At 41.5% G+C, this 11,316-nt stretch overlaps 1 protein-coding gene across 1 annotated transcript; it reads left to right on the top strand.

The window, feature by feature from the left end:
- Positions 1–207: 207 nt before the first annotated feature.
- On the top strand, positions 208–11,308 carry ATP6V1D (ATPase H+ transporting V1 subunit D). Its single transcript, XM_086749277.1, has 9 exons — positions 208–350; positions 3,070–3,187; positions 3,740–3,819; positions 5,189–5,256; positions 5,950–5,994; positions 6,453–6,556; positions 6,984–7,050; positions 8,484–8,562; positions 10,531–11,308. Exons 1-9 carry the CDS (start codon positions 310–312, stop codon positions 10,670–10,672), a joined length of 744 nt encoding a protein of 247 aa, XP_086605403.1. The 5' UTR covers positions 208–309; the 3' UTR covers positions 10,673–11,308.
- Positions 11,309–11,316: the final 8 nt, after the last annotated feature.

Raw genomic sequence — 11,316 nt, 5'->3', positions numbered from 1 at the left:
GCCCTTTGCTAGAGCGCCCCCCGGCGCAGGCGCACAGAGGGCGAGCCCTCCGGGTGGCACAAACAGACCCGAGAGCCAATTACGTCTCTTCCTTCCCGTCCCGGGGAGCACGTGACCACAGGCGACTGGAGGCGGGGGTGGGGCCCGCGCCGGCATCCGGGTGCTCCCTCCGCCAGAGCGCCGCCTCGCGCGGGGGCGGGGACAGCGACAGCGGGGCGCATCACGTGACGGCGGCGGCGAGACCGGTGACAGCCAGAGCGGGCCCCGCCGCCTTGCGCCTCGCCCGCCCCCGCTGCGGCCACCGCCACCATGTCGGGCAAGGACCGCATCGAGATCTTCCCCTCGCGGATGTGAGTGTCCGCCGGGCCGGGCCGAGGGGGCGCGAGGGGCCCGCCGCCGTCGCCGCCGCGGCTGAGGGGCGAGCGGTCCCGGGGCGGCAGTCGGGCCTGGCTTGTGCCCGAGCGCAGGCGAGGGGCGGGCGAGCGGCGGGGGCTCGGGGCCGTGCCCGGGCAGCCCCGGGGCGGGGAGGGGGGGGGCCTCTCTCTGGGCTCCTCTTCCCGCCTGGCCGCGGCGCTGGAAGTGGCGGTGTTGGCTGCGTGCCTGCCGCTGCCCCGGGCGCCCTGCGCCGCCGAGGAGGGGCTGCCTCGGGGTCTCTGGTCGGCAGCTGAAGGCCGCCGTTAGACCTTCGCTTCGGTTTCTTTTTCCAGGCTCGAAATCAACGCTGTCAGCGGGCCACTGCAGCGCCCGGTACCAAGGCGCAAGCAGTTTCCAGTGGCGAGGGAGCTATTTAAAATGGTGCAGTCACGCAAACCTTGATTTTAAAAAGAGCGATTTGTAGAATATATGTGTAAGAAAAAAAGCACAAACGGAACCACACTTTCCCTTCACTTTTCAATAGATGATACTGCTGTGCAAGAGGTTGGATAGAAAGAGTTAAAAAAGAAGAAGGAAGTAGAATATGTAAAGCACAGTGGACAGTCAAGTAATTTTCCATGTCCCGACAGCAAACTGTTGGTCATGAAATCAGATGTTTCCTGACAAGGCTTAGAAAGCTGCCAACGTTGGAATGAACACAAACAATTGAAACTGATTTGCTAATAAAACTGCTGTTTTAATAATGCTGTTCAATTTCTCTTCAGAACCCTCTGGGACAGAAAGGCTTTGCTCTAAGGTGAAAGGCCGTTTCAAATCTTCTTGCGTAAAATTGGGTTGGTGCCTGCATGTAGTCTTTATAAAAAGGTGCCTTGCAGGACAAAAACCTCAAGTGTGAAATAATGATTATTCTCCTATGTATGAGCTCAGGACATATGAAATAACAGTTTATATGGAAAGATTAATACATTACACGGTCAAGGTTCTGTTTTGCAACATAGTTCAGAAATAAATTGTTGCATATACTAGGGTGCTGGTCTCACTCCTGCTTTTTGATAGTGCTCTTTTCATTCAGTTTACATATCCAAGGAGGAGGCACTTCAGTCACTTTTAAAGTGCATCTGGTTTTGTGGGCTGATACGTCATTGTGGCAAGAAGGTGGTGATGTAGAAAGGCTTAATATTTTCAAACCCTGATTCAAATGAGGTAACAGATCAATAATGAGGCTGATGTTTTGATAGGAATGTGAGTTAGGATGATGAAATAAAGATGGCCTCCCTCTGCAACAGTTGTGGGGTTTTTTTGTTAACTGACAGAATAGAATTTCATAAGGTTTGGCTTTTTTTTGTTTTGTTTTGGGTTTTTTTATGTTTATGAAGTGGCTTGCTGTTATGAGCCTCTTCTGTGCTGGATATCACCAGTTACAGAAACTGCTCGGTGTCCTTGACAGTAAACAAGACTTTGTTTAATGCACTCTCAGAGCCTGTGAAATCTTGCTTGAACTAGAAGGTCAGCCGGTCTCTGGCAGGTGGTGAACAGAGCAAACAGGTTAGTTCACGGTGGTGAAGGAGACCTGCTTGTGAAAGTAAAGCTGCCTCTTTACTCTTAGCCTTTTTTTTTTTTTTAATCATAAGCATTCAGAAAGTATTTGTGCTTTTCAGTTATTTGGTAGATATTAATGGAGCTGTTCTCATCACATGCCAGTAGATGTGGAGAGTAATGGATTCCACTGTATAGACAGAATCTTAATTCTACTTAATTTTTCCAAGGTCAGAGAGGAAGTGGATAAGCTTTAATTCACATAGAGTTGACCTGAGTATTGTCCTTTGTGTGTACTTGCTGCGCGTACAAAGTGGTAACTTAAGTTAGTACAGCTTCTGGTTTTTATACTATAGCTCCTGCTATTCTAGTTTAAACAAACTTAAACAAAACTAACTTAAACAAAAAAGATTCTTCAAATTAAAATATAGTCCACAGTGAGAGCGAAGCAAGGTTTGGATCCTTCTTCAGTTTCTAATTCTATATGAGAAACCTGTAAGTGCGCTACTGGAAATAAAGGATATACAATGCTACAGCTAGCTTACCAATATCCCTTTTAAACTGGTGCTACTTCTGATTGTCTTAACTGGCTTGTAAATGTCCTCCTGTGCAGCATATGAAGATACGGAATCATTGTACTTTCTGACTTTCTTTAAACCAGAATGTATGACTGCTGTATCTTGTTGCTCTGTGCACTGAACGCGGCATCAGTGGTTAAGATCACATGAAGAATTTGCTGTGTTGTCTGATTTTGAGAAGATGACATAGCAGTAAAATTCCTTAAAAGCAATACCAGTGTCACGCTGACAGTGGGCTTTTGGGGTAGTTTGATTTCTGGTGCATTTCTGCTACTTGTAAGTTATGAAGAAAAATGAAAACTCTTATTTCTTATTATGCAAGCACTGAAAAACGACTTGTCAATTTTCCATGATCTTTGACTTTGCAGATAATAACCTTGTAATTTTCATTTCTGATGGGGATAAATATAATAAATTCCCTTGATTTTAAATGGTAATTTAAAATTCTATCCTGAAGTGGCCATCTTGTTCTACTGCATTGATGTTTCTTGGTTGCTTCATAATTTCAGTCACATCCATGTTAGAAAACTTTTCCCTTCAGATGACGCAGGACATTTTTATTTATTCCTGTGTTTAACAGGGCTCAGACCATCATGAAGGCACGTTTGAAAGGAGCCCAAACAGGTCGTAACCTCTTGAAGAAAAAATCTGATGCTTTGACACTTCGATTCAGGCAGATACTGAAGAAAATTATTGAGGTAGGTAAATTAGAATTTCCTCTGTTTGGCTCACTTTATTTGAAATTTGCCTGCTCTATTAGTTGTGCATTCCTGTTCTGCTAACTTCATTAGGCAGGTGGAATGTAGGACAACTTTGTGGATAACCTAGTTTTTGTAAGTGAGGCTACTGAGGACAGATGAGCAGAATTATGTTTTCCTGGCTGCAACGACACTGAAATTTTGTAAGAGTTAATATTCTTCACCTCTTTCCAACCAGTCCTGGGCTCTGCTCTCTTTTGTGTCCCAGGTTCCCCATAATCTCTCATGTAGTAGAATTTTATGATTGTTAAGACAGACAAGTATTTGTTGTTTCTGTGAGTACTACACTGGGTCAGTGAAATAGCTGAAATATTTCCTTTTTTTGCCAGTCCCCTGTAAATTACAGTTTGAGAGTAAGCTACACGTAACAGGACTTTCTTACTCTCTTAAATTTCTCATTCTTCTCTTTATGCTAGTAGTTAGTTATTCTGGAAAAGAAGCAACTACATGCCTTGCATTTGCTGCCTCTTTTTTTTTTTTTTTTTTAAACAGACTAAGATGCTAATGGGTGAGGTGATGAGAGAAGCTGCCTTTTCACTTGCTGAGGCAAAGTTTACAGCAGGAGATTTCAGGTGAGGTTTGCTGATCTTGTAGATGTCCTACCCATGGGAAAGAGCAATCAACAAATTGTTGATTTCTCTTTTGGAAAAAAAGTAACATTCTTAAATGCACTTTAAAAATGATTTTTAAAAAGACAGTGAACAAGATAGGACAGGATGAACTGAATTCCATTAGGTAAAGGAGAGATATCACTGCAGGAGAGAGAGAATTTGCATTATGAAAATGTATACTCCATTGGAAGCTAAACAAACTAGAAAGATTAACAGAATTTACTTTACGTACAAGTCCTTGATTTGAGAAGGTGTTACTTGATTTTGCCAAGGTGCCATGGAATCTAAAATGTAGGGAAACAAGAATTTATAGCAGAGTATTGGACTATTTATTATTTTGATCTTGTGAATTTGAGGACCAAATGTAATGTGTGTTATTTTCTCCCAGTAAGTCATACAGAAATTTTATTAATTGCTCTAACCTCCTCACTGACCTCTTGCCTCACGAGGGCTAGTGAGGGCTGTATGTGAGAGCGGAAACAAATCTTTTTTCTACAGTAGGATATTTTAAAATTGTATTTTAATAGATTCCAGTTCTAATTAGGGTGTTTGTGTAATTTATTCAGGTGTGGGTAGATCTTGTGGAATAAAGTTGGGGAAGTGTTAATGATTCAGCAGGTGGTATGAATTAATGGGGAAGAGCTAAGTAATCTGTGTGCTGCTGGAGAAAAGTCTTTTAGCCCTTTCATTTGGATAGGGTGTTGTTTCCTGTCCTAATGAGTCACAGTGTTTAGCTATAAACAATAGTCAGATTCCACCCTGTAAGCAAACTGCTTCAATAGAAGAATTGGCTATAGTGACCTGTTCTTGGAAGACCTTAAGACACTTTAGAATTCTTCAAGATGAATTGTTGTACAAGCTCAAGTTAGTTAATATGATAGAGTTAGTGGGTAATCAAACTCATAAACGTTCTGAGAGAACAAATACATGCAGATTCAAATGAACAAAATGTTGTGGCCTTGGCCTGCATTAAAGCCTTGAAATTTTTTCACTTCTATTGGAAAAAAAGTCTCACAGGTTGATTAGACTCAGTGTTATTAAAATCTTTTAAAGTAATTTGCCAGATAACTGACTACTTTTTATATATGCTTTGTATACTTGGTCTTAAGACATTTCAGAAGTTACATTTCCAAACATTGCTGGAAACCTGTTTCTTTCAAAGCTTCTGTGTTAGCTTCGAAGTCTGTGCAATGAGTTGCATAGAGAACTGAGCTGCAAACAATTTCCAAACCTTTACAGCTATTTGATAACTACTTAGTCTTACATATAATGATGACTTAACAAACCACTTCAGCTTTCCTGATTAAGATGTATGTTGTCTTCCTTACAGTACCACTGTGATCCAAAATGTGAACAAAGCTCAAGTCAAGATCAGAGCTAAAAAAGACAATGTAGCAGGTGACTCTTCCAGACAATGAGTATTCCAACTCTTAAGGCAATGGTAGGAGGAGATATATGCAAGAATGTATCCAAACACCGCTTCCTCTTTTTTATTTCTCCTATTCATCTCACATTAGGAACACTTGTAATTTGCTGGGGTTTTTTTCACATACAGCAGATAATGTTTATATTTAGTTATTTACCTCTCATAAAATTAAAAGAGTGTGCGTAACCTGCAGTCTAATTTTTAGATCTTCAGACAAAGCATAACACCATAGAGCTTTATTGAAAAATAAATCAAGAAATCGATGTATCAAAAATTAAGTAAGTTTCAGGAAATTAAATATCAATAATTGTCTATGAAGAAAACAAGAAACATAAATCAAGATTGAATGCTTAAAATATTCCTTAAGCACAGGGAATACATTACTAAACAGAAACATAATCAAATTGAACACTGAATAAACTGGAATAATTTCCTGAATTTTTCATGTGTCTAGATCTCTATGACTTCAATACAATTCTGAAGTTCCATATTAAGATGTCAGAACCAGCATGACTTAATTGTTCCAAACTATATAGGAAGATTTTGGAAACAAAGCTGCTGAGCTTACGTAATTTATTAGAAGCAAATGGGGTAAAAGTGAGTTGTACTTAATAAATCTACAACCCTTTATGTCTCTTACACACATTCTTGTTCACTTTTGTCAGGTGTAACCTTGCCAGTTTTTGAGCATTACCAGGAAGGAGGGGACAGTAAGTACAAACCAAGTATTTTGTATCTTACACGTACTTACAGCTATTCTACACTAATACAAAAATACTTGTCTTGTTTTGCTGCTAAGTCAGTTTACATCGTAGGCATAGGTGTACTTAGTTCCTCTATGATGCTTTGCCCTGTGCCTGTGATGTGGAGGGATTATTAGGAACTATAGTGGATTTTAATTTCCTAAGTCAGTGAGTTTTTCAGATGAGGTGAAGGCTTATCTTGAATTACCAGGTTTTAAGACTGGTAGGTCTGCCTGTAGACGTGCACAACAATGATCTGTAGTAACATAAACCACTATAAAGACAATTTGTTAATGGGCAAAGGCGTTAGCTTGTCACTTACTGAGCTGTCTGTACCTCTGTGGTTTGTAAAGTACAAATTTTTATCTAGTAAGAAAACACCATAGTAGCAACAGCAAAAAATACGATTTTTTTTTTTCCCCCAGGCTATGAGCTGACTGGCTTGGCCAGAGGTGGAGAACAGCTGGCTAAGTTGAAGAGGAACTATGCCAAAGCTGTGGAGCTGCTTGTAGAACTGGCCTCCTTACAGGTTGGTGGGAGGAAAAAAAAGAGGGCCTTGGTGGTTTCTCGCTGTACTGAAATTAATGTAGTCTCAGTGATTGTAGCTTAATACTTTGAGCTGTACTATATTCCTTTAGTCCCAGTGCTGTACAAAGTTGCAAACTTTTTTCAGCCATAAAATGGAGTTATATTACTGTTTCAAAGAAGTTCTTATTCCTTAACGCTAAGAATAAACTTTCTTTGGGGAGCTGGTGTTTGTAACCACTAACGTGCAAGTGTTTAGCCTGCTACTGACATTAGTAGAAAAAATTCTGCTTCTGTCAAGAATGTAGTCTGTAAAGCCACATTACAGACTTGACTTTGGCCTTCAAGTGCTATTTGATTTTGTGTATAGAATTGATGGAAGTGCTGAATTTGTCTTTTTATGTATTAATTATTTAATTTCGTTCCATCAGACATCCTTTGTTACTTTGGATGAAGCCATTAAAATAACAAACAGACGTGTGAATGCAATTGAACATGGTGAGTAGTATTCCATTTGGGATGCATAATGTTTTTCTGTCTCCATGCAAGATGAGGGAGCAAGGTCATGGAAGCCAGTCTTCTTTTGACTGCTTTCTTGTTAGCAGGATTTTTAACCAGTTCAAGAACTCTTCAGAAAGCACTACAATGAAGCATATTGCAAATAAGAACAAAAATTAAAAGCCTAATGGAATGGACTGGAGTAAAATGAATATGCAAACATGAGAAAGTAATTGGAAAGTTGTATTAAGAACCTATAGAACAAAGATTTCACAAACACATTCTGGAGTCTCTGCTAGTGACTTCGACTGACTTGGTCAAGCCTATTGACTACAAACGAAAGACAGGCTGTTTCCATGTGTTAAGATGTTATAACCAGCATAATAGCTTTTAAAACGCCAGTGGAGAGCTGGTGCCTTTTTTTGTTGGTTTTGGATGGGATTGCAGGGTAGGCATCCAGGGAGAACTACTTGGTAACCTATTCAGGTTTGTGTTACAGGGACCAGAACTGTCCTAATGTCAATACCCTGGCATTTTTCTTTCATCTGAACTCCTTAACCTTCATGTTCTTGTTTGTAAATTTCTGATTTGTTAAGTACTACCCCTGCACAATATTGCTGTGTTTCCTTTTGCTGCAGTAGCAGGTGCTTTAATTATTTAAAGTTCCTGAGTTATTGATATCTGGGATTTAATCATCTTTGCTGGTGCACAGTAACCTATTTCAGTACATGATTCTAAACTGTCCTTTTCAGTACTGTTTTTCATACACTTGTTCCTTTGATCATGCAGGCCTTACCTGCAGCTTATCACCCTGCAAATTTGACTGTAGAAAAGGCTTCCTCTGCAGCCTTCCAGATAACTTTGGTAGTGCTGGTAACAGCTTTCTCCTTTCAAAATTTGGTTCTGACACATAGCTTGCCCAATTGCATGTTAAAGCTGTATTTAACGTCTTCTCTCTTCCCTTGTGATGGTGTTATACCTGAGTATTTGGTTCCATTATGGCTTTTTCAAAAAGAGATCATAATTCTATGAGTAAAAGTGCTATACTGAACAGCAGTTTCTGAAAGAATGTGATGGAAGAACATTGTTTTAATTCAAATCTTGCCCACCTCTTGCAGGATTTTTTTTTAACCACTTCCATGGGGAAAAAGCACCTTACAAACAATCGGGGATCAGTGCTTACTGATTCTGTTGCATCTTTCCAAAGAATGTGCTATGGGAGATTCCTAGTTTCATTCTGGACTTACTGAAGAAAACAATTTTGTGTACTTGTCCATAATGAAATAGTATGATCTTCCATGAAAGACATGTAAATTTCCCTTAGCCAAAATAATTACTAGATTGACTTTAAACAACCATCTGTGCACTGCATTAGATAACTTCCAGGCTAATATAACTGCAGTCCAACAACTCCCTTATTTACATTTTTTTAGTGATTATTCCCAGGATTGAGCGTACTCTTTCTTACATCATCACAGAACTGGATGAACGAGAACGAGAGGAATTCTACAGGTAAATATCAAAAACAAGACTAGACAGGTCTCTTTTTTCTCAAATAGACCATTCCTCAGAAGGGACTTAGGAGAACTATTCACCAGATCTGGCAGCAAACACTTAAACATTACCTGGTTCTTACCTGGTTGCAGAGCTGGGCACTTGGAGATCTGCAATTACTTGTCTGAAGGTTACAAATTAAGCCCTATGAGTAGGTTGTACATAGCTGTCATCGTTCCTCCAGAGGGAATGATGTGATACAGTACACCGAGGTTGTTCTGCTTTAAGGACGCATCTGCTATAGGAGGTCGGTGTTCTGGGCTACCTGAAACAAAAAATGTCAAACCTGCAATGAATTAAAGGAGAATTAACTTCATTAAAGATAAGCACAGTAGTATAATACAACGCTTAAGGTCAATAATATAATTTATAGTTTGGATGAAGAAATGCGTTAATCTGCAGAGATGAAGTTTTCCAATGGCAGCAGCTAGCATAAAAGCCTTTTGCCATTTGTTACGGGATTTTCATTTCCTGGGGAACTTCTCCAGGCAGCTTTATGATATGTAAGTTCATAGAATGGTTTGGGTTGGAAGAGACCTTTAAAGGTCATCCAGTCCAACGCCCCTGCAAGGAGCAGGGACATACTCCACTAGATCAAGTTGCTCAGAGCCCTGTCCAACCTGGCCTGGAATGTTTCCAGGGATGGGGCTTCCACCACCTCTCTGGGGAACCTGTTCCAGTGCTTCACCACCCTTATCATAAAAAAATAATATTTTCCTTATGTCTAAATCTACCCTCTTTTATTTTAAAACCATTACCTCTTGTCCTGACACTACAGGGCCTGCTAAAACGTTTCTCCCCATCTTTCTTATAGGCCCCCTTAAAGTACTGAAAGGGTACCATAAGGTGTCCCCAGAGCCTCCTCTTCTCCAGGCTGAACAACCCCAACTCTCTCAGCCTTTCTTCATAGGAGAGGGGCTCCAGCCCTCCGATCATTTTTGTGGCCCTCCTCTGGACCTGCTCCAACATGTCCATGTCCTTCTTATGTTGGAGGCTCCAGAGCTGGATGCAGTACTCCAAGTGGGAGTCTCACAGAGCAGAGTAGAGGGGCGGAATCACCTCCCTTGACCTGCTGGCCACACTTCTTTTTGATATGGCCCAGGATAATGTTGGCCGCCTGGGCTGTGAGCACACATTGCCAGCTTACATCCAGCTTTTCATCCGCCAGTACTCCCAAGTCCTTCTTGGTAGGGTGCTCTCAATCCATTCATCCCCCAAGCTTGTATTGATACCAGGAGTTGCCTCAACTCAGGTGCAGGACTTCGCGCTTGATCTTATTGAATCTTGTAAGGTTCACATGGGCCCACTTGTTGAGCTTGTCCAGGTCCCTCTGGATGGCATCCCGTCCCCTCAGGCAAGTCATCCGTAAACTTGCTGAGGTTGCACTTGATCCCACTGTCTATGTCATTGCTGAAGATATTAAACAGTCCTGGTCCCAGTGTGGACCCTTGAGGGACACCACTTGTCACCGACCTCCATCTGGACATTGAGCCATTGACCACTACCCTCCAGATGTGACCATACAACCAATTCCTCATCCACCAAACAGCCCACCCATCAAATCCACCTCTCTCCAATTTAGAGAGAAGGATGTTGTGGGGGACCATGTCAAAGGCCTTACAGAAGTCCAGACAGACAACATCCGCAGCTCCTCCCTTGTCCACTGATGTAGTCACTCCATCATAGAAGGCCACCAGGTTGGTCAGACAGGACTTGCCCTTGGTGAAGCCATGCTGGCTGTCTTGAACCACCTCCCTGTCCTCCATGTGCCTCAGCACAGCTTATAGGAGGATCTGTTCCATGATATTGCCAGGGACAGAGGTCAGGCTGACAGGCTGGTAGTTCCCAGTTGTATGACATCTTTGTTGCTAGCCTGTTCTATGAAAACATATTTGTTTCACCAATAAACCACATTTCTCCTTGCAGGTTAAAGAAGATCCAGGAAAAGAAAAAAGTATTGAAAGAGAAATCTGAGAAAGAACGGGAGCAGCGAAGGGCTGCTGGTGGGGAACGTGAACCAGCCAATCTCTTAGCAGAAGAGAAGGATGAAGATCTTCTCTTTGAGTAACCCAGCACAGTTGTTGTACATGGAGCAGGGGACCCAGAATACAGAATGTCCAATTGCAGTATAATTCAGGACATGTTGCCTCAGTGATACTTACGTGGCTTCTCAGTTGGTGTATGTCTTGAGTTGAACGGATTGTGGATTTCTCCTGGGAGATTAGAAATCTGGGAACTTGACTGCAGCACAGGAGGAAAAGGAGATGAGTCAGGTGCTTTACTGTCAGGAAAGCCTTCTGTTGTATGTTCAGCCTGTTTCTTCACTTAGTAGGAATGACTGTCCATAGCTGTACTTTTTGCAGGATGGCTCTGGATTTGCCTATCAGATTCCTCTTTAATTGTTCCCCTTTGTAGCGCAAGCAGAGGGAAATGTTATTTAGGGAGGGAGATGCATGTAATGTTCTTTACTACTTAACTGTTAACGTTCAGGTTGCTTAAAACAGGTATTGGCACAGCTGAAGTCAAATGTCAGTAACGGCAACTCTGGTTTTCTAACCTGTTGATGAAATCCGCAGTCTTCTGTGATTTATTTTTGTTGCACAATTGTTACCATTGGCTTAAAACATCTATGGTTTTAATTAGAAGTTTCTGCCAACTTGTGTACTGTCTGTGCTAGAAACAAATAAAAATTTTAAATGTTAAATATCTGGT

This window comes from Chlamydotis macqueenii, chromosome 5 (genome assembly GCF_036417535.1).
Source record: "Chlamydotis macqueenii isolate bChlMac1 chromosome 5, bChlMac1.mat, whole genome shotgun sequence".
NCBI lineage: Eukaryota > Metazoa > Chordata > Aves > Otidiformes > Otididae > Chlamydotis > Chlamydotis macqueenii.
The sequence above is the reverse complement of the archived record's forward strand: the minus strand, read 5'-3'. Positions and strand labels throughout refer to the sequence as shown.